Source organism: Rhineura floridana, chromosome 9, assembly GCF_030035675.1.
Source record: "Rhineura floridana isolate rRhiFlo1 chromosome 9, rRhiFlo1.hap2, whole genome shotgun sequence".
Lineage (NCBI taxonomy): Eukaryota > Metazoa > Chordata > Lepidosauria > Squamata > Rhineuridae > Rhineura > Rhineura floridana.
Genome location: NC_084488.1, coordinates 95543731 through 95571718, shown reverse-complemented (window position 1 = coordinate 95571718; position 27988 = coordinate 95543731). Strand labels below are relative to the sequence as shown.

Genomic DNA, 27988 nt, shown 5'->3' with positions numbered 1-27988 from the left:
ACCTATGCTTTCTTCGAAACATATGCTATCATAAGAGAATTTAAAAGCTACTGTCCCGCCCTTTCTCTCTCTCTGATTTGGAGCTTGCATCCGATTGCAAGAGGATGCTGAAGAAGGGCACTGTTCGCTCCACGGTAGCCCTTTCCCCGTGCTCTGGCGAGCGTCTGAGAAGCCAAACACCACCCCACTTTGAGAGTTAGGAGGCCGGACTTAAGCCAGCCCCAACCTCCTCTCTTCCTCCTCCTCCTCCTCTTCTTTCTTTTTCCGGTCCGCCCTGGGTTTAGCAGCAGCATCGCCATGTGAGCGCATGCTCAGTAGCAAGAAAGGACTCTTGCCTGGGAAGAAGGGCAAAGTCGAAACCTGGCATGCAAAGTGACCAGCGGGAGCGGGAGGTAGCCGAGCAGGGGCCTCTCCCCTTTCCTTAACTCCCTTCCCCCTTTGCTTCGTATCCCCAGCGCCAGCGCAGCCCCAGGACCGCCATGGTGTTGCATAGCTTGGCCCGCATCGTTAAAGTCCAGCTACCCGCCTACCTCAAGCGCCTTCCGCTGCCAGAGAGCATCGGCGGATTTCTCAGGCTAACAGGTTAGGGGGCAGGATTGTTGGGGAGGGGAGGAAAAGGAGAGTGAGGATATGCCGGAGACGCTTTCTGCTTTTCCCAGTGTGGAGCAGTAAGTGAATCCTTCCTCATCCTCCGGGGGGGGGGACGCAGTTTTCATTATCCTCATCTCCCCCCCCTTTTCTTTAAACAGCCTTTCCGAAGCCTCAGGTGGGAGTCTGCAAAACTTTGCACATTTGTCTGGAGTCAAGTCCCGCCGGCATCCTTGGGACTTACTTCTGAGTAGACACGTTCCAGATCGCGCTGTAAAACTCCTTTTATGTTTTCAGCTTTTTCCGACTCCAGATCCCAGTGCTCCAAAAGCACCCCTGGAAGTAAAGCCCTATTGGACACAAGGGGCCTTACTTCCAGGAAAGAGCGGTAGGTCAGTGCTGTTAATCACAGACGTACATTTCGCCCATTCATCTTACCCCCAATCGACCTACTTCAAAGCCGTTCTCTTTCCTCATTCTTCCAAGCTATAGGCTGTGTAAACATTCCCGCCTTAAAGCATAGGCAAGACGTTCTTTTTTTCTCAATGCAGACCGAAGCTGGTTTTGGGGGAAAGCGTTTCATGAGAAATGACACGATGGATACTGGATTCAGAGTAAACGGTATCTTTCTGATCAGGTTTCCGGTGCCACTCTTCCATTAAGCCAGAGTGAGGCACACACACACCCTGCTTTGGGGGGAGGGAATTGGTGGCGGTGATGAGATGTTGTAGGATACAATTGTGTGTGCCACAGGGCCCATCCTGTACCCCGTAAACTAGCCGGCTGCCCTCAGATGAAATGGAGGATGCTGTCACCAGTGTTGAAGATTCAGCTGCCATTCTGACTGACTTCTGTATATGAAATGGGAAGGGCATCTTGTCCTTTACCTCAGGCAGCAAAATGGGCTAGCCCTGTGGGCTTCCCTGCCTCCTTGTTTTTTTGTTCTCTTAACACCTCAGGCTTTCTAGCTTAAGGGGGGGGGGACTTTTCACTCTCTGTTGGAGGATAGACCCCACACACACAAGAGACCTATGTCTAATTCACATTAGTTTAGTTAACATAGTAATACATGCACAAAAGGATTGTTTAACATAAAAGGTATGGGCAGTGTGGTGTAATGGTTAGAGTGTCAGACTATGACCTGGGAGATCAAAGTTTGAATCCCCACTGACCCATGAAGCACACTAGGTGACTTTGGACCAGTCACTGCCTCTCATCCTAACCTACCTTATAGGGTTGTTGCGAGTATAAAATGGGGAAGGAACAACCATGTACACAACCTTGAGCTCCTTGGAAGAAAGCTGGTATGCAAATGTCAGAAATAAATAATAATTAAATTTTAATTTATAAAATAAAAAGCTGATATATAAATGTGTGAAATAAATAACAATAAAGTAACTTGCTCCTAAGGCTGCAATCCTATGCAAAGTTAGGCACACCTAAGCAAATTGATTTCAGTGGGCCTAGACTTATTTAACTCTGTATAGGACAGTGTGGGACAAATGCTTCACATTATAGCTTTCATATCCTGTATGAAAATGCCCATAGTGTGCATATATAATATCATTTAATTCAAAATAATAACCCATTGAACTTTTAACAATTGTATTGTGCTCATAACCCTGGAGTTAAAATTCACCCTTCCAATGTGTGCTTATTAGCAAAATTGGGCTAATTAAACAGTAAGTCTGAGTAGCTGAAAGCCTGATATGTGGGTGTGTATGAATATTTCGAGATTAATAACGTGCAGTTCACTTGCTACACCTTCTGTAGCTACTGGAGATAGTATGCTTCTGAATTCCAGTTGCTGGAAACCACAGGAGAAGAGAGCGCTGTTATGTTCAGGGCCTGCTTGCAGGCTTCCCATAGGCATCTGGCTGGCCACTGTGAGAACAGGATCCTGCACTTGATGGGCCACAGGCCTGATCCAGCAGATTCTTTTGTTCTTTTGTGTGTATGACTTTCATATGATTTGCAAGGGAAGCCTTTTTAAAATTATTTAATGGAGGTTAGTTATCCTATAATCTATTCTACAAAGGCTTCCAGAGCAGCTTTTATACAACCAATTAAAAGAAGGTAGCTCATTCCTTCCCGTTTACACACTAAACAACACAAAACGAAAGGAAGAGGGGAAGAGGAAAAAGACAAAAAACTCAGACGTGAATTCTTAAAGTTAAATATAATTATTATAATGACCAGCTGGACAGAAAAAGGTCAGGAGCAGGAGACACTTGGTAGAGCTGTCTTTTTAGTGCAGGTAATGGAATTCTTGCAGTAATATGTCTTTTGCCCTTTCACTGCATACTTATGTTATATATGGAGTAGTGTTTTTAATGCATATAAATGATTGTCAATACTGATCAGTAGATATGGATACCAGGCCATCCGTCAGGGTGAAGGGTGAGTAATGAATTAAATAATAATAATAGTAATAGTAATGTTTCCTGATTCACTTATCCTGTATGTGTGCTGTAATTTTTAGTGAGTTGGCTGAAGAGCCTTAGTGTTTTTTATGATTTTCCTACAAGGAAACTACAGGAAAAATTACTACCTGTATTTTGCTGGATGAGTGTGTTCCCCAAAGCCACAAAACGTGTAGATGCAGCAAGCATGTACATGAGGAATTGTCACATAAAGTGGACTTAAGTAATGGGTGACAAGGGTAAAGGAAGTGAGCCTATACAACAAAGTGTCTTGTGACAGCTGAAAGACTAACAAATTTATTATGGCATAACTTTCATGGACTACAGTCCACTTTACCGATGAAGTCATTCCTTTAGTGAGGCAGCACTTGTGTTCTGGAGCTCCCTGCCTTCACTATACTGTTTTAGACACCTTCTGAAAAGTTTTCTGTCATTTCTGTCCAGACACATGATAGGCAGTGCAATCCAATACATATCTACTCAGAAGTAAGCTCCATTAGGTTCAATGGGATTTACTCACAGGTAAGTGTGTTGGATTGCAGCCTTACATTTGTTTTATAGATTTTATCTTTGTTTTTTAATTATGGCTTTAAGCATATTTGTTCTTAATTGGTTTGTGTATTTTTGTCATGTTTCATGTATAATTGGACTTACGCATCGCTTGGAAAACATTTTTGAGAAAGTGGCTTATAACTTTTCTAAATAAATAAACTACTCCACAAAAGCTTATGCCACAATAAATCTGCTAGTCTTTAAGGTGCCACAAGACTCTTGGTGGTGGTTGCTGCAAAGTTGCTACTCTGGAAAAGGATAAAATTACGCTTTTCATCCACCCACCTGGCAGAGCCATAGCTCATTAGCAGAGTGCAAGCTTTCCATGTGCAATCTCTGGCATCCCCAGTGAAGGATTTCGGAATGCAGGACTGGGAAAGACCTTGTGTGTTTTTGAGCACTGCTACCAGTCGGAGTATAAGGACGGAATATCTAGTGGTGGGCCAAATAGATCAGTGGTTTGTTTCAGTAATGGACAGCTCCCCATGTCATTTAACAGCACTCTCTGTCTCTCCTCCCCACCTTCAGAGGCCTGTGCTTTGAGGAGAAGTCACGGGGTTCAAAAGTTCACAACAGTTTTAAAATAATTAGGCTACAATCCAATCCACACTTACCTGGAAGTAAGTCCTACTGAATCCAGTGGAGCTTACTTCTGAGTAGACATTTATTGGATTGCAGCCGTAGTCACTCCAGTAAATTTTTTTAAAACTTAGTGTATTTCTCCCTTGGAAGAGGAAAGCAAATGCCTTGTCCTCTCTGTTGCTACATATGTTTCTTGTCACTGTTCTCTATGCCTCACCTCCAGGCATAGCGATACAGCATTAGAAAAGTGAATTCGACCACCTAAAATTGTGGTGGTATCTTTTAGGCGTTTTGCTTGCTAAAATTCCCCTACAAAGCTGGTGTATTTATAAGTCAGAGCAGCTGTTCTAAACCGACACAGCAGTTTCTGTTATCTGTGATTTTTTTCATGTTCCCTCCAGCTATGAACAATTTGCAGGTTGAACTGGCTAATAAATCTAAAGGTTCTGGAAGATAAATAGGCTTCAGCTTGCATGAGCGGAATAGCAGTGCAGGCTGTACATGGCTAATGGGGTTAAAAACCAGTTCATCCGGCTAGGCGCAAATTGAAGGCTTCAAGGGTGGGGGGGAGAGACCTTAAGTAAACAGGGGGTGTTGTTTTGCCTGCCTGCCCTGACTTTAGCTGCAGAGTCACTCCTGCAATATCATTTGTCAGCTTGTAAAGCTCTTACCTGTTCTTTGTGAAATGCCATGTACTTGTGTAAGGACGTTTTTGCTGTCTTTTATTGATTGTCAATTTTTTAATCATTGTTGTATATTGCATTTTTAATATTTGGTTGTACACTGTCCAGGGAATATTTATTGATGGGTGTCTAGATGAATTGAATAAAGAAAGATAACCCATAGATGCTGCTATATGAATGAATTAGCAAATTAACAGGGAGTGTGGGGGGGAGTATCTTCAGATGGATCTGTTCTTCTCTGTTGCCCCATTTGCTCTTCTCTAACAACCTGAGCACTGTTTCCCTTCTTGACCTGACCCCTGTTTCAGGCTTGGCATTGGTGGTTGGCATCATTAGAGAGCAGCCTGAGCTCAACCGCAAGCAAGGGAACATGGGAAGCTGCCTTATGTGGAGTCAGGCCATTTGTCCATCCAGCTCAGTACTGTCCATACTGTTGGACCCTGTTGGCTGTGGGGATAGGGATGACATCTGCTCTGTCACCCGAACAGTGCCACAACACATGCCCCAACTATGAGACCAATACTCAGCCCTGGAGTCACCCCAGCAGTGCCAGGAGAGGATCTGTCCAATTGTGTGGGCGACTGGGCCAATGCCCTCAAAGCCTCCACGTGGGCTCCCGAGGGGCTGCTTTGCCTCTCCCTTGTTCCATTCCATTTCACAGGACTTGCTGGTCCTCCCACACACAAGGACCTGGCAGATCTGTCCTGTGGGAGAGAACAGGAAGGCGTGCAAGCGGTGATGGTGGCTGCCACTGCTCAGTCTTCTCTTCATTGTAGCTGGCAAGCCTCGGCTCATTCTGGTCCAAGAAGGGTCTTGGCTCAGTGGTAAAGCACCTGCTCAATCCCTGGCATCTCCAGATAGGGTTGGGAGAGACTCCCTGCCTGAAATCTTAGAGAGCTGCTGCCAGTCAGTGTAGACAACACTGACCTAGATGGACCTTAGTATAAGGTGGCTTCATGTGCTCCCCAGCAGTGATGGCATTAGTTGTGGAGGTGTTGCTACCCAGGTGGAAAGAGTTCCTAGACAGCTTGTGGCAGGGAGGAAGTGGAATGGTAGACAAGAGAGTGCATGATAGCGGACCCACTGTAGAAACCCGGCCTTGCCCTGCTTCATCTCCCTTCAGCCGTAGCTGAGATTTTATTTTATTATTATTATTTGATTTATACCCTGCCCTTCCTCCCAGCAGGAGCCCAGGGCGGCAAACAAAAGCACCAAAAACACTTTAAAACATAAAAACAGACTTTAAAATACATTAAAGCAAAACAACTTTAAGAACATGTTTTAAAAAGCTTTGAAGACATCTTAAAAAAAAGGTTAAAAACATTTTTTTAAAAAAAGAAGGTTTAAAAAGATATTAAAAAGCAATTCCGACACAGACACAGACTGGGATAAGGTCTCAACTTAAAAGGCTTGTTGAAAGAGGAAGGTTTTCAATGGGCACCGAAAAGAAACAGAGATGATGCCTGTCTAATATATAACCTACTCATTACACAGAATTAGATGGTAGACTAAAGTGGTGGACTTTACTGGACTGGACTACTTCAAACTAAAGGGGTGTGTGTGGGAGGGTCATATTTTAAATGCTCCTACACATAAATTCCTGCCTGCATGTCAACTAAAGTTAAGGAAGACAGGAAATCTTTCTCCCTCTGTGTGTTAGTTTTCTATATTGGGGAGCATTCAAAAATATGACCACTCCCATCTGCAGTTTGAAGTGGTGTGGGCCACAGTTTTAACCACCTCATTCTGCAGTATGTATAGTGGCTAGATCCAGGCTAATAGCACAATCCTAATTATGTCTGCCCAGAAGTAAGTCCTGTTGAATTCAATGGGGCTTACTGTCAGGTAAGTGGAGTGAAGATTGCAGCCTGAGTTAGTTGCACAGCTTCCACTGAATGGTAGCAATGCTTTGTTTTCAGTTCAATTGATTGCAGCGGCAACTAAATGCAACTCTATTTGCATCTAACCCACTGGCTGTAAGTCTTCTGAGATTAGATTTATTTTTCTTAAAGCCATTTTTAAATCTTGTTTTCTTCAGTAGCTTCACTACTAAGTTTACTGAAGCATGTTATTTTAGGCGAAGTGACTAAACCGATCCATGTTTTAAAGGTTGAAGCCTCCATCTATAAGTTTCAAGCTTTCCTTTGAATTCTGTTTGCTGTTACTACTCCTGTATTACAAAAAAAAAGAATTAAATTTGTGGCCCCTGTTTTTGATGCTGAGGCTTAGGCCTCTAATGTGGCAAGTCATGATATTATTATTTATTGTTAATAATATACCATGTTAAAATATTACTCAAAATGTCAGCATAAAACTTTCTAGGCAGGCAGTGTGATAACCATCAGATTTCAAGAACCTGGGAGAATGAAAAGGACTTCCTGTGGAGCTGAACAGACTATAAAAAGGCAATGGATGAGCTGCTCTAGGGAGAGTATTCCATAGTCAGGGTGCCACTGCTGAGAAGGCCTTCTCTGAAGTAGGCACCCTTCAGTTTGCAGGGACTCATAGGGTACAATCTCTGAACAGGATCTTGGGTCCAGGCAGGTCACTTTGAAAGTAGTTCAATTAAGTTCTACTCAGAGTAGGTCCACTGAAATTAATGACCCTAAGTTAGTCATGTCCATTAAATTCAACAGGTCTACTCTGAGTAGGACTAGCATGGAATACCACCCTTGGTGATCTTTCAGATAAAGCTTTAAAGGTTAAGATAAGCACTTTAAATTGGGCCCACAACAGACTTGGAGCTGGTGCAGCTGATGAAGAAGTTGGCATAATATGATCTAAGCACCTAGTCTTAGTTAACAGTCTTAATAAGAATGCCTCTGATCAACCTTCTCAGAACTCATTATTGGTGGTGTTGGAAGTGGGGCAAGAGCAACTCCTGTTTTGTTCTTTTGTTTATGTTCCAGAAGGGAGATAGAGTTAGGGTCCTCCAGATGGCTAGGCTTGACTACCTTTACCTGTGATGCCCTGATTGACTTCCTTCTGTCATTAGACTAATATGCTTAGGGAAGCTTATCTGCCCCTCCTTCTTCCGCCCTTTCCTTTTCTTCTTCAACTGTCCAAGAGAGAGGAGACACCTTTGTCTCTGCTGTCTCCCTCCTGAGCCATGAGGGCAACTCCCAAACTTTGGTGTTGTGCCTCCAACTTAGTTAGTTAGAACTAGGTATGCCTTTCCTATCTGCTATGTATTTCTATAAATAAAGTAGCTTTTTCTTATTTTACTAAGTCTTAAGTCTCAGTGAGCCTAATGCAGAGTAAAACCCTGCTACTTAGGTAAACGCAGACACTGGCATCTCAGACTGTTGACAATCTCTGCTAACATTTATACAAATTTACATAACAAAGGGCTATGGACCCAGTAAACTAAGTTGAATTGCAAATTGTGCTTAAAAGCTAAAAAGGCTAAATGCTGTGTGTGATTTACAAAGAGATCAACAAAAGGAGACTTTTAAAGGAGACTTTAAGTTAGAGAAAGAAAAGCAGACAAAAGATAGGAAAGGATGGCTGAAGAATCAACACTTAAGACAAGCGTCCTGAGGCTGGAGAAGGACAATTATGCGTTTTGGAATCTTCGAATGACTGCACTCCTGGAAGAAGAGGATCTGTATGAAATCCTGACCAATCCTGAACCCTTGACAGAGGGTGAAACTGCTACAGCATCCTGGAGACGTAAGCATGCAAAAGTGAAATTTCTGCTTATTTCAGTTTTTTAATTGATTCAGGCAGTACAGCCCACCTAATAAAAGATAAAAAATTAAGTATTTTAAAAACGACACACAGACGGTGTCAACCACTTCTGGAGATGTGTTCCACTCTCAAGCAATAGGCACAGTCCAACTGCGTTGCAAAATGCCAGAAGGCGAAAGACAGCTTGAACTTAAAAACTGCCTATATGTTCCAGATTTCAAAGACAACTTTATAAGTGCTACTAAGATAATGGAATTGGGGGGTGAACTTTATATGAGTGGAGAATTTTGCCATGTTCTAGATGAAGGAGGAATATGTTGCACTGAGAAATTGAAAAATGGACTTTTACATTTAGAATATCTTGAAACTATGCATGCAAATACAGCCAAAGAAAGCTGTGATTCTGAATGTTTGAATATTTGGCATAGAAGTCTGGAACATGCCAGCTTAGCCAGTGTAAGTGCTATAGAGAAAGAGAATTTGGCTAGAGGCATTAAAATGGGACAATGCAAATGCACAGAAAGATACAAGTGCTGTATAAAGACACAGAGTGTGAAACCAAAATTTCCTAAGAAAAGTGAGAGGAAAACCAAAAAGCCTCTAGAATTAATTCACACTGATCTTTGTGGGCCAATGAAAGTGCCATCCCAGGATGGAAATTTTTACATGCTGACTTTTATAGATGACTACTCGAGGTATACTACAATGTACCTGCTAAAAGAGAAAAGTCAAGTACTTAAAAAATTGAAGGACTATGTCAGGATTGTGTCCAACAAATTTGGCAGAAAGCCACAGATCATAAGATCTGACAATGGAGGAGAATATGTGTCCAGGTCTATGCAAGACTTTCTCCGTGAGGAGGGCATAGAGCACCAGACTACAGTTGGTTACAGTCCAGAACAGAACGGGGTCATGGAACGAATGAACAGGACCCGTGGACAGATGATTCGTTCCTTGTTGGAAGATGCACAGTTACCACAGAAGTACTGGGGAGAAGCAGCGGTTACTGCCACCTGCCTGCAGAACCGACTTCCTGCATCTGCAACCAACAAAACACCATTTGAACTATGGCATGATAGGACACCAAGTGTGTCTCACCTTTGTGTATTCAGGTGCAAGGCCTTTGTGCACATCCCGAAACAAGAGGTCAAACCTTGACAACGCTGCCAAGGAAGTAATATACATTCTTCAATGCAGAAGGGATATAGATCCCCAAACTGGCAAAGTTGGAGTGTACAGAGCTGTCCACTTTGATGAAGGAAAGTGCACACACCGACCAGAAGGGGCGCCACACCAAACAGATGACAGCAAAATGGAAGAAGAAGCTGAGTTATTCTTCCACCACAGAAGGTATGATAATAATACACCAGCAGAGGAAGTTGAGGCATCTGAGTCAGAAGAGGCATCAGAGCCAGAAGGGGCAGCTGAAGCACCAGCACCCAGACACTCTAAATGCACCAATAGAGGTGTACCGCCAGAGAGACTTGTTTACCTTATGAGAGATGAACTTCCAGAGCCAGAGACCTAGAAAGAGATTGAAGCCTTACCCAAAGCTGAAGCTGAGAGGTGGAGGCAGGCAGCCAAGGAAGAGCTGGAAGCTCTACACAAAAGTAAAACTTGGACACTGACCAAGCTTCCTCAAGAAAGGAAAACTGTAGGCTACAAGAAGAAAGTCAAGAAAAAGCCAGATGCTAAAGGAAATGTTGACAGATTCAAGACAAGCCATCAGAAAATGTCTGTATATCAGTACTGTTACCAGGCCAGATATGGTGGGAGAAGTGGGATACCTGTGCTGAAAAAGCAGCTCGCCAACCAAGAAGGACTGGGAAGCAATAAAGAGAGAGGCAAGAAATCTAAAGGGCACTACAATCATGAAACTGAAGCTAGCAGCTACTCGAGATCCCAAACCGTGGGATATGCAAAGGCTACTTGAACTGTTTAAAGACTTGGGCATTTCTATACCTGGGCCTGTTGTGATGCATGAGGACAACCAAGGATACATCACACTCATGGAGTTAGAAGGGATGAGTTCACGAACCAAGCACATAGACGTGAAGCACCATTTCATTAGAAATACCTACCGCAGAGGACTACTCAAGATGGCATATTGTCCAACAGAAGACATGACTGCAGACGCTCTCACGAAGGCGTTGGGCAAAGTCAGACATTGCAAGCTGCAAGACAAGATGAACCTCGTGGGCTGAACCAAACAGTCGTTAAGAAGGGGTGTTGGAAGTGGGGCAAAAGCAACTCCTGTTTTGTTCTTTTGTATGTGTTCCAGAAGAGAGATAGAGTTAGGGTCCTCCAGATGGCTAGGCTTGACTACCTTTACCTGTGATGCTCTGACTGACTTCCTCCGTCATTAGACTGATATGCTTAGGGAAGCTTATCTGCCCCTCCTCCTTCCGCCCTTTCCTTTTCTTCTCTTCTTCAAGAGAGAGGAAACACCTTTGTCTCTGCTGTCTCCCTCCTGAGCCATGAGGGCAACTCCCAAACGTGGCCGTTGCTCCTCCAACTTAGTTAGAACTAGGTGTGCCTTTCCTATCCACTATGTATTTCTGTAAATAAAGTAGCTTTTTCCTGGCCTCAAGATGGAATGATATAAGCTTCACCTGCTGAATTCCGGCCTTTTATTGCAGCTGCTAAATGCATAAGACCTCTGCTAGAAAAACAATGTTGGCATCAGGCACCCCCAAAGCAAACAAAGTCTCCATAGCTAAGGTGGGCTCAACCATATTGGGAATGTAGTCAAGTGCAGGGCACATGTTGAAGACAGCTTATCCTATGTTTTGTTTGGGTAAAGCTTTAGCCCTAACTCAGAAGTATGCATTAGGACTGCAGCCTAAGGGCTCATCTACACAGTGGTTTACTGTGTGCTTGGAGAGTGCTTGTGTGCGCGAGAGAGCGCCGCCGAGAGCGGCCAGGTGGGGAGAGGCCATGGAGAGCAGTGGGCCCGGCGGCGGCTAGAGAGTGGCCGCAGTTTGAGCGCGGCCCGGCGGCGGCGACAGAGCGCCGCAGAGAGCGATCAGAGACTGGACATGGCCTGCCTTCCCTCCCTCGGCGCGGAGCGGCCAGAGTTTGGGCGCGGTCCGGCAGAGAATGGCCGGAATTTGGATGCGGCCTGTGCTAACGAGGGGGATTGGGGGGCGTTGGCTCGGCGGGCGCCCTGGCCCTTCGGTGGCCGCTGGCATTCTCCATCGCCGGCTGGCGCTGTGACCTTGTTGTCGCCACTGGAAGGTGTCTCTGGAGTGTGGGAGTTGGCTGGTTGAAGATGTGGAGCAGTGGGTTAGGGCGCTGCCTGCCTGTCCCTTGTGACTTAGACACAGAAGAGAGGAGGAGAGAGAGTACCATCAACACGGCCGCTCCGGAAGAACAGGATTTGTGAAGGGAGGAGGACAACGAAGCACTTTGACAACTTTATGTGGACTTGTCTGGGGGTGGGGGATTTTTGCTCGAGTCCCAGGTGAGAGGGGGACATGTGCATATCAGAGAGAGTTCCTGCGGGGAGGGTGGGAAGCCACGATATTAAGAGGCTAGGCGGCAGATGCTGGAGGGGTGTGAGGAGCAGGCCAGGCCAGTTTAGGGGAACAAGGGATAGATGCATAATATCCATCCCCTGTTCCGGGCCGGCTCACCACCAGAAGATAACTGGGGGATGTACGACTCCATCCAACCTTCGACTGCTGTTGTGTAACGCCAGGTCTGTGGTACAGAAAACATCGCTCATCCATGACATGATCGTGGATGAGAACGCAGACCTGTTGTGTATTACGGAAACCTGGCTGGATGAGGCCTCAGCTCCTGTGCTTGAGGCCATGTGTCCAGCCGGTTTCCAGTACGCGCAGCAGCCGAGGATTGGTAGGCGGGGAGGGGGAGTGGCAGTTATCTATTGAGGGTCCTTGAGTTTTGCCAGACTCCCTCTCCACGAGACCAAGTTTGTTGACTGCATGTACTGGAGGTTGGGCCCTAAGGGCAGTTTAGGGATTCTGCTTGTGTACTGCCCACCCCGCTGCACAGCTGACTCCCTGACCGAGGTGTTCGAGGTTGTCTCGGGCGTGCGTGTTCTCTCCCCCAACCTTTTGGTTTTGGGGGACTTTAATCTGCATGCCGAGGCAGCTCTCATAGGAGCTCCTCGGGATTTCATGGAAACCATGACTTCCTGGGAACTGCACCTTAGTAATTGTGGGCCCACCCATGTAGCTGGTCATGCTCTTGACCTTGTATTTGTCTCGGGAGGGGAAGGAAGTGCTCTGAAAATGGGGGCTGTTTCTTTGAACCCCGTGTCATGGTCAGATCACTATTTGGTGAACATGGACCTCTCATTGCCGCACACCCTCCGCAGGGGAAAGGGACCTATTAGGATGGTCCGTCCCAGACGCCTGATGGAGCCAAAGGGATTCCTGAATGCGCTGGGAGATTTGGAGCCGTCAGAAGGTTGCCCGGTCGAAACCCTGGTGGCAGAGTGGAATAGGAAGATTACTGGGGCAATAGACCAAGTGGCTCCGAAACATCCTCTCCCCCTGAATAGAACTCAGATTGCACCCTGGTATACACCACGCTTACGGGGTCTGAGGCAGGAGGTGAGACGACTAGAGTGCCGGTGGCGGAAATCTCACTCCGAAGACGATTGGACACTGGTTAGAGCAGCAATAGCTGCCTACCAAGTGGCAACAAAGGCAGCAAAGAGGGGTTTCTTTGCTGCCTCTATTGCATCCGCAGAGTGTTGTCCCAGGAGGTTGTTCCAAGTGGTCCGAAGCCTGGTCGGTCCAGTTGCGCAGGAACCCATGGAGCATTCTAAAGCCTCCTGTGACGCATTTGCCAAACACTTTGCTGATAAAATTGAGCGCCTGAAGAGCATGATTCCGTACACCGTGGTCACAGGAAGTGGGCCAGAGATGGCCAGTTGCATTCCGGTCCGGTGGGATCGGTTTCAGCCTCTTCCCTCTGAGGAAGTGGACAAGGTGCTCTCTACTGTGAGGCTGACCACCTGTCTGTTTGATCCTTGCCCCACGTGGCTCATTGTGGGCTGCAAAGAGAGACTGAGCGAAGGGATCAAGGCAGTGGTAAATGCTTCCTTGGAAGAGGCTGCACTGCCATCAGCCCTCAAGGAGGCGGTAATAAAGCCCATCTTGAAAAAGTCCTCCTTGGATCCCCATGAGTTGAACAACTTTCGCCCAGTCTCCAATCTACCATTTTTGGGCAAGGTGATCGAGCGAGTGGTGCCCGAACAGTTACAGACACACTTGGAGGAAGCAGATTATTTAGATCCATTCCAATCGGGCTTCAGGACTGGACATGGCACTGAAACAGCCTTGGTCGCTCTGGTGGATGATTTGAGGAGGGCGTTGGATAGGGGAGAACATTCATTCCTTGTCCTCCTGGATCTCTCAGCGGCCTTCGATACCATTGATCATGGTATCCTCTTGGATCTCCTGGAGGGAATAGGAATAGGGGGCACGGTTTTACGGTGGTTCTGTTCCTATCTCTCAGACAGGCACCAATGAGTGGCATTGGGAGAGGAGGTTTCAGACCCTTGGCCTCTCAATTGTGGTGTGCCACAGGGTTCTATCCTCTCTCCCATGCTATTTAACATCTATGTAAAGCCGCTGGGGGCCATCATCAGGAGATTTGGGCTGCAGTGTCACCAATATGCGGATGACACTCAGCTCTATCTCTAATTTAAGTCCTCACCAGAGTTGGCTGTGGATACTATTTCCAAGTGCCTGGAGTCCGTAAGTGAATGGATGGGAGATAATAGGCTGAAACTGAACCCCGACAAGACTGAGGTACTGCTTGTGGGAGACAAGAGAAGGTTAGGAGATATTGACCTGGTGTTGAATGGGGTAAGATTGCCCCTGAAGGACCAGGTTCGCAGCCTCGGGGTCATTCTTGACTCCCAGCTGTCCATGGAGGCTCAGGTATCAGCAGTGAGCCGGACAGCTTGGTATCAATTACATCTGATACAGAGGCTGCTACCCTACCTTCCTGTCCATCTGCTCCCACGGGTGGTACATGCCCTGGTCTCCTCTCGCTTAGACTACTGTAATGCGCTCTACGTTGGGTTACCCTTGAAGACGGTCCGGAAATTACAGCTGGTACAGAATGCGGCGGCACGGTTGATTAAGAACACCCGCCGCCGTGATCATATCACTCCAGTATTAGAAGATCTACACTGACTACCAGTTGTTTACCGGGCCCAATTCAAGGTGTTGGTGTTAACCTTTAAAGCCCTACACGGTTTCGGTCCAGTTTATCTAGAGGAGCGCCTCCAGCATCACCAAATATGCCGCCTGACGAGATCAGCCTCCCAAGACCTTCTCTCGGTCCCACCAGTTAAAACAGCTAGGCTGGTGCGGACCAGAGAGAGGGCATTTTCGATTGTGGCTCCCACCCTTTGGAATTCTCTACCATATGACCTTCGCCATGCCCCTTCCTTGGTAGGTTTCCGCCGAGGATTGAAAACTTGGCTGTTTAGGCGAGCCTATGGGACTCCTGGGTAATCTGGTTTTAGTCTGTAAAGATGTAGGGGGGTAGATTAATTAGAGACTGATGTTATATTTGTACTTATATGTTGTATTTTAATTTTATGTACGCTGCCTAGAGTGGCCGTTAATTCGGCCAGATAGGCGGCTTAGAAATAAAATTTTATTATTATTATTATTATTATTTTACTAAGTCTTAAGTCTTAGTGATCCTAATGCAGAGTAAAAGCCTGCTAATTAGGTAAACGCACACACTGGCACCCACACATCTCAGACCGTTGACAATCTCTGCTAACATACAAATTTACATAACAGGTGGTACCCCTGTGCTCAGTAGAACTATGTACTTTGGCTCTGAATTATTTCAGTTTTACCCTCTTTTCCAAGAACAATAGCTGGATAGCTGTCCCACATTCCATATCTCAGCAGCGCAAGGAAGAAAACGCTAGCTAGCTCCATTCTGTGTCTAGAGGTGTCCTGGCCAGCGCCAACCTTATGGATAACATGGTGATGCAGAGAGTGGCTTGAGCAGAAACAGCTGCACAGGTAGTCTGTAAAAGATAAGCCTGCCCTACTGTGACTGAAAGATGATTTAGACATGATGTGAACTACAAGTAAAGCAATTTCCAGGGGGGTAGCTGCCCATGTTAGTCTCTTGCAGCAAAACCAACCATGTGTCTTGTGGCACCTTAAAAGGCTAACATGGTTACTATAGTTTGTGGGCTGCAATCCCCTCAGATGCACTTAGACGTCAATGTAAGAGTTCCCCGTGGCTTCTATCTAATTTAAATATGTTTACTACATGTGCTGGCTGCATATATGCAGCATTCATTTCTGCTAGTTAGACATGCCATTGGAATGCTAATGTCGCACAAGTATAGCCTTGCACATATGACAAAAATGTTTAAACAGGACAGTGGCACATGCAATCCGTTCACACGTACGTACTTCACCCATGACTCGCATGGTGCCTCATGAGGCCTAACACTGCAATATTTCATGTGCATAAGGTTATACTGATGTAATGCCCCAAACAGCCTTAGGGTGGAGTATGCATTGTCTCCAGTTCAGCCTTGCCATCCTCCCTCTCCTCTCATTTCTGTGTAACGCAGCAACTTTGCATGTCACTGGTGTACCACCTCTGGCAACAGTGGTTCCAGTCTCCATCATCTGAATCCACCATGCTGCACTTACTCAGTGTACTGGGTTCCTCAAGTGCTTGTGCTCAGTCTTATGCACTTGCCAGTGTACCATCTCAGAGGATCAAGCTGTAATCATTCTTTCTGCTCCTACTTATCTATTATAATTCAGGAGAAGGAACAGCTAAATTTCATGCTTATGAACTGGTTAAATAGTGGATGTCAGTTTAGCTAAGACAGACTCTGAAAGAGAGTAGATTTTGGGTAACAGATATGGGGTGGTGTCCTTTTAAGCTGCTGAAACTTGTGTCTGAGGTCACATCCACAGCATCCAATTAAAGCACTCATACCATTTTCACAGTCATGGGTTCCCCCAAAGAATCCCGAGAACTGTAGTTTAAGGGTGCTGGGAATAGTAGTTCTGAGGGCTTGCCTAACAATTCTCAGCACTCCTAACAATTACAGTTCCCAGGATTCTGGGGGAAACAACGACTATTTAAATGGTGTAAGAATGTTTTAAATGTGGATGTTGCCCGAATTTGGCCGGATGGCAAGATAATGACTACTGACTGCAATCCTAGCTTAAAGGAAAGGCTTTAGCTTCTTTGAATATGTGAATGTTTGGGTTTGAAATACCTGACAATCATGGAAGGGGATTAGTTGGCAAATTATTTTAAATATAATGAATATGAATCTCCTTTGTTATTCAGAATTAGTCCCTAATGCTATGATGTTTGCAATGCTCTCTTAAACACAAGCTGATTTCAGGGATGCAATAACGTTCAAGGTCTCCTGTATGTACTTCCAGAATGAACTTTCAGACAAAATTAGACTTGAGCCCAGAACAACCTTGATAAAAAATGTTCACTTTTTTTATTATTCTTTTGCGTAAGTAAGTCTGGATGGATATTTACAGCACAATCCTGCTCATGTCTACTTGTTAGAATGTTTCACTGTGCTCACTGGGACATTCTTCCTAATAAGTATGTGTAGGATTACACCCTTAAGTGGCAACTCTAATCACTTTAGGGAGTAAACGATATTATTTTCAGGGAGTTCCCTCTGAGTAAACATGCTTAAGATTGCTTTGTTGGTATGCGCCCACCCACAACATCATTGGGCAGGTTTGATACACATACAGACACCCGTTGCTGGAGCCACCTTCATCTGTTTTCAAGTGGGCACAATGTGGGGTAATGCACAATCAATCCACAATCAACTTTTATTTTCGGAATGAAACCAGTTTCTCAAAAAATGCTTTTCAGGGCAAAAAATATGCAGTAGAAAAAATACGTACTCAGACTCCATAGATTCTGGAATAAAATATCCTGTGTATGGAGCCTTAGTTACCTTGACACTGATGTTTACACCAGAAGCAGTGAGTAGAACACAGCCTGGAAACCTGTACTTGGCATCCGTTTTTCACATAGACACAGGCTGCGGATCTCTCGCAAGAGAAACCAGTTTTGATTGTGATCATGTTTCATACTCCTTTCTTTTACTGCTTGGAAATTGGTGCTGGGTTTTAAAAGAAGACACTTGACCTCCCACAAGAGAACCTTATTCTCCCAAATGCTGAGCCCTTGATAGTAAAAGGTAAAAAGACAGAAAATAGAGAATCAGCTGATAATTCAGCATTGCATTGCATTCTAGTTAAGAGGTCTTCCTTCTTTCAGTCCCTGTTGATGTCCCCAGTAATTTTGCTGAAATATACACTACAATCTCATGATGACTGTGCTTTTTATGCTGGTATAATTTAGAACAGAAGGTATTGCAGCAAGACAGCGTTTATCTATTCTCTGCAGAGTGTCTGTGACTGAGTAGGAGACACTTATCTAGCTGTCTCTGAAAATTGTACTGGAAGTTCTGGCACTTTATTGGGAAAACATAAAACATTAAAACCACAGTCCTGGCATGTTATTGTCTGTATTTACTTTAAGATGCTAATAGAACACGGGAATGGATTTGCCTGATCTGGAAATACTCGTTTACTTGGGATTAAGCCCTATTGAACTCAGTGGGGCGTATTTTTGATCAGGTAGACAGATGTAAGATTGGACTGTTAGTTCAATACTCGTTCTCTGACTCTATTGCTAGTCAGCCATGCGAAACTAGGAAATTCTGTAACAGGGCCCATTGGTGATAACAATTTGGTCCCCACATCTGAGAACAGAACACTCTTATGTGTGAGTATTATATAAATATAATAGAAATATAAGGCTGCAATCTCAATCTAATGTACTGGGGGGGGGAGCCCAGTGAATTCAGTAGGACTTACTTCTGAGTACACATGATCAGGATTGCAGTGTTAGTCTGGATCCAGCCAACATCAATATTGCAGATGGTGCTGTAAGGAACTTACATAAAAACATGACAACATTCAATAAAAGATAAAAACAAATCACAGTTGTATATCACCAATAAAACTGAGCTGCATATAAAACAAACCAACAAACAAAAATTAAGTCAGAATCCAGGAAAGCGTTGGTAAACATACTTTAAGATATGTTTAATAGTCAATACCATCTCCACCTCATGAGGGCATTCCAGAAGGTGGATGCTATCACCAAGTACCAGTTTGTGTCAGGGATAATATACAACAGAAGTGTCTAACTCCTTAAGTTTGACTTAGGGGTTAGGGCAGGGGTAGCTCTCCAAATATTGGATTACGTCTCCCATCATCCCTGACCATTGGCAATACTAGCTGGAGCTGATGGGATTTGGAGTCCAACAACATCCGGAAGGCTGGCTACCTCCGGGTTAGCGAGTGGGGCCAACTATAGTGAGTGCTCTTACCAAGGACAACATTCCGTTGACAGAGTACCAGCATTGCAGTCTCAACAGAATTATTAAAAACACGTGTATGCCTTAGATGTGTGAGAGCCATTTGATGTATCCTTGACATTATGCCAGCGAACTGAAAGAGATGTGGCATTGTTTGTTTGTTGTTCCCCACCTAATCCCAATTTTCAGAGGTTGCAAAGTGCACACCACTTTGTAGTAATGTCACTGATTTCATAGGACATATTCTGATGAAGGGTTTTGGAGATTGTACTCACAGCTAACTAGTTGTAAGAGCAAGCACTCTCTCTGCTAATTTTGGAAATAATGCAATTCAGAAAGTAGGTTTCAAAGTTGCATAAAACCTGGACTTGCAAATAGGAACGCTTTCTTTAAGTCTGTTATAGGCACTTGCAGTACAGTCACTCACTTACCTAGCCAGGACAAGTCTGCAACTTTACAGTTACTAGATAATGGTGTTCTTTGTTTGCTGTATTCCCTCCATGCTGTTAATACGATCTTAACTTGAAAGTTTCCTCATTGGCAATTGTTCAACAGCCTTTCCACTTTAATGCTTTGTTGGCTCAGTTCTGGTCTTTCTTTGGAGTCCGTCTTCATTCCATTGTCTCTGTTATCTTGTTGAGCAGATTATGTGGATGTGACATTCTGATCACTTAACTGGTGTCCAGTGGTCTTCTTTTTTATTATTACTTATTTATATGAAGTTGCGTAGGGATGGAAAAGGAATGGTCTCATTTGCCCAGTTAATGGCTGTTCTCTAGGTCACTGTTTCCCAAACTGTGGTCCGTGAGCAGCATTCAGGTGATCCGCAACATGTCCGCATTAAATATTCATATTGGTTTTTCATCGTATTTGTATTGTGTTTGATTATATTACAGTTTGAATTCTGTGGAGTGCAAATGGCAGTGCAATGAAATACAATATAAGAAATGAAAGAAGCAATAAAAATAGAATTGAAAATACATTTGAAGCATCTAGCACAACGCATTATAATTGCTACAACAGGCAGAAAAATCGTTTAGTGTTCCACCAAGGGCCATCACCCATTTTCAAGCCATCTTGGGGGGGGGAATGTTTGGGAATCAGTGCTCTAATGTAAATGGACTGCCTTGAAGTCCATTCCGATTTATGGCGACCCTATGAATAAGGTTTTTGTGGTAAGCGGTATTCAGAAGGGGTTTACCATTGCCTTCCTCTGAAGCTGAGAGGCAGTGACTGGCCCAAGGTCACCCAGTGAGCTTCATGGCTGTGTGGGGATTTGAACCCTGGTCTCCCAGGTCGTAGTCCAACACCTTAACCACTACACCACACTGGCTCTCTCATCAGTGCAAAAAAAAAAAAAAAAAGGTAAACAAGTATCTCTGTTGTTTAAAGAAAAACAACAACAAAAAGTGACATCAGTGCTTTAGACATCACTTTTTGTTGTTTTTCTTTAAACAACAGAGATACTTGTTTACTTTTTTTCCCTTTTGCTCAGGCTTATTCTTGTGTTTTAAGCGCCTCCTTATTTGCACAGAGCAATTAGAGTGGTTAATATTTCCATTGCCCCAAGGTAAAAATATATCCTTTCACCCAGGCCAGGGCCTAGGCTAACAATATAGCGTGGCTAAGAGGAGGAAGGTCTCCCTCCTCAGTGTATAGCACCCTGCTTTATCTAGCCTATCTTAGGATATTTAACCAAGAAGGGGGAAATGACATACAACATGATTCTTCCATGCAACTGAATTCCGTTCTGCAGTTTTTAGAGTTGAATGACACATGGTCTGAAGCTCAGGAGGTACCCTTCTGCTCAGTGCCTAGCTGGGAGATGGCACAGGAACCCAGCATATGCCATCTTGAAAAATGGTAGCATATAAATGTAGCAAACTAAATTTTACAAACAAAGAGTTGTGTGCAAGGATTGGTGTGTTGTGTTATTTATCTGTTGAACTTCTGTCCTGCCCTTCCTCCCAGGGTCGCATACAACAAAAGAGAAAAACAACAGAAATTCATAATATATATATATATTTTAAAAAGACCTGGGGGGAAATCCTTACAGCTAATAATTTCAAGGTTACCAGGAGCAGTATATTTCAGCTATCAAAACCCTGGGTGAACAGGAATGTTTTAAAATTTCTCCCAAATGTTAATAATAAAGGAGACAGATGCAGCTTACCAAGGAGGGCATTCCACACCGAGAAGGCTCTCTCAGAGATGCAGCACCAGCTGGGCAGCACCAGCAAAAGGGCGTCCCCTGTCAATCATAGGGTCTGAGATGTTTGATACTGTGGAAGGTGCTCTGTTAGGTACTTGGGTCCCAAGCTGTTTAGCGCTTTGTACACCAGTACTAACACATTGAATTGGGCCTGGTAGCTCACTGGGAGCCAGTGGAGCCCTTTCAGAACATATGGTTCCATAGAGCTGGACCACTCATCAAACTTCCAGCCACATTCTGCACAATCTGCAGCTTCTGGACCATATTCAAGAGCAGCCCCACAGAGAGCACACTGCAATAATCCAGGTGAAAAGGTCACTAGACACCAGTCTACCCTAGTCCAGAAAGAGCTGGAGCTGACAAACCAGCCAAAGCTGGGCATAAGCCATAGAAGCCCGTTGGGACTCCAGTGGCAGTTTGGAATCCAGGAGTACTCGCAGACTACAAACCTGTTCCTTAAGAGGGAGTGTAACCCCTCCCAAAGCAGGAAGTCCATCTAATTCCTGGAATGTATTACAAGTGGGATTCATGCTGGTCTTCATGACTATGTGTTATAGTGTTAACTAACCATACGCTGCTACATCTTCCTGTGAGAAATCTCAATGTTTTTTGCTTTCCCCTTGATGCAGCAGTATTAGAAAAAAAGGATTTAAACCAGGGATGGGGGACCTGTGGCCTTCCAGATGTTGCTGGACTACAACTCCTATCATCCTTGGCCTTTGGCAATGTTGGCTGGGGCTGATGGGAGCTGTAGTCCAACAACATCATGGAGGACATCAGATTCCCCACCCCTGATTTAAACCCTCATAATTTTATTCCAGAGAAGGGGGCATAGCTATAGTTGCCATAGGATTCTTTTTAAATTTTATTTTTGTTGCTTTACAAGGCAGCATGCATTAAGGCATGCCTTTCAATTCAGAGGCCAATAAAAGAATAGCAAGAGAATAAATCTGTCATTAGGCAAAACTTTCGTGATGATTTATGCTCTCATACCAGGTTTCAAGAGAGACATGTATGTTATAAAGTGAAGTAGAATAAGTAATCTATTTCCTTCTATGCTTGGCTTTGCTATTGTGCTATCCATGGTTTTGAAAAATACACCAAAATCCTTTCTGCTTTATCGTGTTACCCTTTTCTGTTTTCATCTTTGACTCTAAAACAAATCAAGATACTTTTATTTTTCCTCTCCCTCTTTGGTCCATAATCAATGTAACAGGGAATGTTGTTGAAAGGCAAAATAAGATAAAACTGGTTAATATGCCTTTTTAACCTGACAAATGCAAACTAATGTGGAGTTTCATAGCCATCTTGCGCATCCTACAGTGCAATCTTATACGCGTTTACTGGAAAATAAGCCCCATTGAGTCCAGTGAAACCTTGGGTAAGCGTGTCTGGGATTACAGCCTGAGCCAATTTGCTCACATAAATTACAATCCGTCTTTTATCTTATGTATGTATAATATACATGCAAATGGTATCCCTCAAAAGGTGTACAAACAAGAATGTGGAGGATAAAGTTTTGCAATATAAATAGCAATGTAGAATTAACCTTCTGCTTCTTTAACTACTTCCTATTCTGCATTCTCAAAGCTCAGTTCATCAGAAGTTCTTGGAACTTCTGTGCAGATATAAGGTATACTTAGGTAGCTTAAAGATCTCCGTGGCGCAGAGTGGTAAGTGGTGGTAACGCAGCTGAAGCTCTGCTCACGGCCAGAGTTCGATTCCAATGGAAGGAGGAAGTCGAATCTCCGGTAAAAGGGGTCGAGGTCCACTCAGCCTTCCATGCAGCCATGGTCAGTAAAATGAGTACCCGGCATATGCTGGTGGGTAAAGAAAGGTCGGGGAAGGAACTGGCAATCCCACCCCATATATACAGTCTGCCTAGTAAACATTGCAAGACATCACCCTAAGAGTTGGAAACGACTCGCACTACAAGTGTGGGGACACCTTTACCTTTTTTAGGTAGCTTAGGGACCACCTGAACCCTTATATCCCAACTCTGTCACTGCGATCATCTGCAGGAGCATCATTGGTTGTCCCTTGAGTTGGCAAGGCTCGTTTGACAGCGACAAGAAATCATGCCTTTGGTGGCATTGGCCCAGCCCTGTGGTATGCTCTGCCAATAGAGATTCAGCAGGCACCTTCCTTTTTAACTTTTAAACTTCTGCTGAAAACTTTTCTATGCCACCAAGCTTCTTCAGGCAAGAGAAAATATCTTTCTGTAATAGTCAATGATCTCCACTTTTAAACTTGTACATGGTTCTTGTTGTATATATGCATGATTGTTATAAATCTCTTTATTTTTTTATGAATAGCGCTATGCAAATCTTTTAATAAATAAATAAACTGGAATGATGTGATGTCTTGCACTACGTTTTATGTCTGCCATGGGTTGAATCGAATGTGGGGGCCATTTCCAGCAGTCTCTGCATGATATTTGTAAGTTCTTAGAATGAAAGCACTAAATAATGAAGGGCTGTGTTTCTAGCAGCTGATGTGGGACACTGGCTATGGTGGTGAACGCCTTTCTGTAATGTGTGTGTGGTATGTGCTCAGTTTCAGAATGGCTGCGGTTACTGCCTTTCCTGGGTGTCCTTGCCCTGCTTGGGTACCTTGCTGTTCGTCCATTCCTCCACAAGAAGAAACAGCAGAAGGACAACTTGATTAATCTCAAGATCCAGAAGGAGAACCCCAAAGTAGTGAATGAAATCAACATTGAAGACCTGTGTCACTCTAGGGCAGTGTACTGCAGGTGTTGGCGCTCAAAAACAGTGAGTTATTTTATTGCTTTGATGTATGGCTTCAAGGCTTTCTTTTTTTTTGTTCCTGTTATTCTCGCCTTACATGATACAGACCAGTTTGCTTCCATTAATTGTCATAACCATGCGATGGGTTTTCCCCCACAGACTGTCATTTTCTCCATTTTTGGGAGATTATTTCTGATATTAATTTTGCCATATCATTTTTTATGTCCTGTGAATAGACATCTGCATGTTTGAATCTTTTCCATTACTGCATCAAATATTTTGTGAAGCTGTCCCCACTGACAAGATGATTCTGAAACCTTGGAATGAGGAAAGGTGCCTTCAAATTTTTTTTTATAGAATATGTCAATTTCATAGACTTCTATGGCTTCAGCTATGGTTAGGCCAAACTGGTTTGCTATGCTGTGCTGTAATTATGATTTGTCCATTAAGACAGCATGGTACACCATAGATGGTACAAACCATGATTTGCAAAACCACTTTAATTCACTTTCTTATTTTGCCTGCCTGCTGATCACAGCTTTTTAGTAATTTGGTTGTGGTGGATGGCTTGCATATTGTTTATATCGTTTGCATATTGTTTATAGGTGGCATCTGATGATATTTTAAATTATTTTTTTATTATAAGTCACCTAGAGACTTCAGCTGCTATCCAGACCCCCCTTATGCTATGCTGCAGAGGTTTTGGATTGAACAGAGGGGTCCTTCCACAAGGGCTGTGGAGTCGGAGTCATGGAGTCAGAGTTGGAAGCAATTTTGGGTGGAGTCAGAGTCTGGGTCGGTAGAAATGTACCGACTCCAACTCCGGCTTCAAAATAAATTTTGATTGACAAATTTTTTAAAATATAAATTCAAAATGTCAAAGAAGCTTCCCATGAAGTCAGCTGTAGTTGAGCATTTCACCATAACTCAAGATGGAAAACATTTTGTGTGTCAGTGTATGACACAGGACCCAGATGAAGACAAATGCTATGATGCCAAGATCAGCGCATATTCAGGCAGCGATAAAAATGCTCCTATGAGAGCTTCCAATTTAAAAAGACATTTACAGCCCTTTCCAGGGCTGTGGAGTTGGAAGCAATTTTGGGTGGAGTCGGAGTCGGACAGTAGAAAAATAGAGGAGTCGGAGTCGAAGGTTTGGTGTACTGACTCCACAGCCCTGCCTTCCACTCGCTTCTGCCAGCCTCCTGCCCAGCATGCAGGTGGGGGGGCCTGCTCGAGGTACCTCTGTCAGCAGTGGCCAGTGGTAACCCCTAAACAAGGCATTCCGAGGGTGAGGAGGGACAGGGCTGAGCTGGCACGGGATCTCCTGCGTCCCAAAGTGGTTTTATAGCCAGTGTCAAGCTCAGCCTTCCATTGTTGCTACCATGCATGGACAGGCTATAGCTATGATGGCGGCTCTGCCACTTCACAGAACTCTGGCAGCAGAAAGGGGTTAAGATTGTTGTATTACTTAATAATAACAATAATGCATGATCATTTTATTACATCAGGAATATAACCCAGAGGAGGAAGGCTACCATATAATGAGGGAGCAGCAAATATAGTGTGAAATGATCCTCTAGAGAAGACTATAGTGCCAGAGGCAAAAATTCAGACAGCTGAATAATAGACTATGGAATATTTATTTATTTATTCGATTTATTAGTCACCCATCTGGCTGGATTAACCAGCCACTCTGAGCGACATACAAAGCAAAAACATCAAAAACATCAAAAAATGTAACAGTAAAAGCTAAACAATAAGGTAAAGGCAACTGAGTTTCAATAATAAGGCTTCTCGCCTGCATAGTCCGAAGATGTAACTGCAACAGATTCTGGGGAGACTTACATTGGTTGCTCTTAAGCCTGAATCAATCCCCGCCTTTTGCTGAAGAAAATCCCTAAAGTGCCAGAAAATACAGGAATTCCAAGTTTCTATGAGCTTGGACTACAAGTGAAACATTAAATCAGGAGTAGGCTATGTGGTGCCCTCCATATATTTTGGACTACAACTCCGATCAGCATCAGTCAGCATATCAGTGGTCAGTGATGATGGGAGTTGTAGTCCACAACATCTTGATGGTGCCATGTTGGTTAACCCTGTATTAGATGATTCATAATCAGTGTTGTGGATGGAGCAAGCACAGATAATATTTTAAGGCATGCAGCGTCTCATTTGGGGTATCAGCTTTTGTTTGTTAAGCTGTGGGTTGCCGTCCCATTCTGATTATGTAGATTGTATTCTATTCTATTTATGAATGACTTGTGCTTCTGCAAGTAAAACTTTTCTTCATCGTAATTACAGTCCTACAGTCAGTACGGAAATTCAGTTACTTTTCTCTCTCTTTCTTTTCAGTTTCCTGTCTGTGATGGCTCGCATAACAAGCACAACGAGACAACAGGCGACAATGTGGGTCCATTAATACTCAAGAAGAAAGAAGTCTAGCAAACCCTAACTAAAACATGACTGACAGAAAATCCACTTACACCCATATGTGATAGTACTTTCAGTCTTATGATTGCTGTAGAGATGTGATAGCTCTGTAGGTCAGATTTATAGACTTTGCTAGACACATTTTGTATGGTCTGAAAAGTCATGTCTGACATATGGGGAAAAGGCCCCATAGACATATGTGTAAATGAGTTTCTTTTTACTGTCATAACACGGTGACTGCTCCCAGAGTTGCAATTTAGCCTGTAATAAAACTTAAAATGACAAGAGTCATATGACAAGGGGCGATATGCATATCCCTTCTCTGCTTCCAGGTACATGTACACTACAGATTGAAACTGATCTGAAACCGGCATAACAGCCACAACGTACCACCAAAGAACTCCAGGAACTGACTTCTCTTGAGGCTGTTGACAGTTTATTTTTCTGTTACATCACGGTTGTCACCATGATCCTTTCACAAGTGAAGATAGCCTTGGCTTAAGGCGATGGTCAGTAAGCCCAGTTAGGTACATAAGAAGCTGCCTCATACTGAGTCAGACCATTATTCCATCTAGTTCAGTATTGACTACACTGACAGGCAGCAGCTCTCCAGGGTTTCAGGTAGGGTTCTTTCCCAGCCTTACTTGGAGATGCTGAGAAATGACCCTGGGACCTTCTGTATGCAAAGTGGATGCTGTACCACTGAACTATGGCCCTTCCCCTGGAGGAGTTGTTTGGTTCATAAGCCTGAAATATCATGCTGCAATTTGAACAAAAGAAAGTTGAGTGTTTGTGGTGGTAACTCCCTGCAGAACTCCTAGTCCCAGAGTTTTGAGTACAATTAACAGGTTTTGCAAACTGGTTTTCTTTTCTTCTGACCTTGGTGCCAGTCTATATTCTGCTCTTCAAAAGCAATACAGATTGTACATTGATCATCTCTGATGGATGGGCTTTCATACATCACCATTTTGTTGCAGGGTTGGGGTATATGTAATAAAAATATGCCCCAAATCTGAAAATAATTAAATCTGAGAAGAGTGTAATCTGTTTACACCAGACCATGCTATTGCTGACATTGGATGAAAAATGGTAATTCTTTCCCTCTATAATTAACTATTACCAAAGTGGCTGCTCACAAAGAGCAAAATGATTTCATGCCAATCTGTCTAACACAGGGGTTCCCAATCTGTGGTCCGTGGACCACCAGTGGGCCATGAGCTTCATTCAAGTGGCCTGTAGCATGTCCACGTTAAATATTCATACTGAGTTTTTATTGTATTTTATTGCTTCTTTCTTAGATTGTATTTTCTTGTATTATAATTTGAATTCTACAGAGTGCATTGTAATGCAATAAAATACAATATAAGAAATAAAGGAGGCAACAAAGACAATTAAAAATCATACTGCATCTAGCACAGCACATTACAGTTGCTACAACAGGCAGAAAAATCATTAAGTGGTTTGCCAAGTCCATCAACAATTTTCAGGTAGTCTGTGGGAGAAAAAGTTTGGGAACCACAGGTCTAAAACAAGAGGAATACAATATACCTCAATTTAAGTTTGTGTAGTCCCACTTATAATAATAATAATAATAAAATTTTATTTTTGAGTCGCCTATCTGGCCGAGTGAACGGCCACTCTAGGCGACGTACAAAATACAATAATACAATAAT

At 43.8% G+C, this 27988-nt stretch overlaps 1 protein-coding gene across 2 annotated transcripts; it reads left to right on the top strand.

The window, feature by feature from the left end:
- The first annotated feature begins 256 nt into the window (after positions 1-256).
- Positions 257-26614, top strand: CISD2 (CDGSH iron sulfur domain 2). Of its 2 annotated transcripts, XM_061585524.1 has the most exons (4): positions 257-582; positions 23692-23906; positions 24119-24215; positions 26238-26325. In XM_061585524.1, exons 1-3 carry the CDS (start codon positions 480-482, stop codon positions 24188-24190), a joined length of 390 nt encoding a protein of 129 aa, XP_061441508.1. In that variant the 5' UTR covers positions 257-479; the 3' UTR covers positions 24191-24215; positions 26238-26325. The 2 variants fall into 2 exon arrangements, with proteins under 2 accessions (XP_061441508.1, XP_061441507.1); XM_061585523.1 differs by lacking the exon at positions 24119-24215 and having other exon boundaries at positions 264-582; positions 26238-26614.
- The last annotated feature ends 1374 nt before the right edge of the window (positions 26615-27988 follow it).

Coding starts and splice junctions, on each gene's coding strand:
- CISD2 (XM_061585523.1), top strand. CDS start 480: ATGGTGTTGCATAGCTTGGCCCGCATCGTTAAAGTCCAGCTACCCGCC. Junction 583..23,691: donor CGGATTTCTCAGGCTAACAG/GTTAGGGGGCAG, acceptor GTATGTGCTCAG/TTTCAGAATGGCTGCGGTTA. Junction 23,907..26,237: donor GGTGTTGGCGCTCAAAAACA/GTGAGTTATTTT, acceptor CTTTCTTTTCAG/TTTCCTGTCTGTGATGGCTC.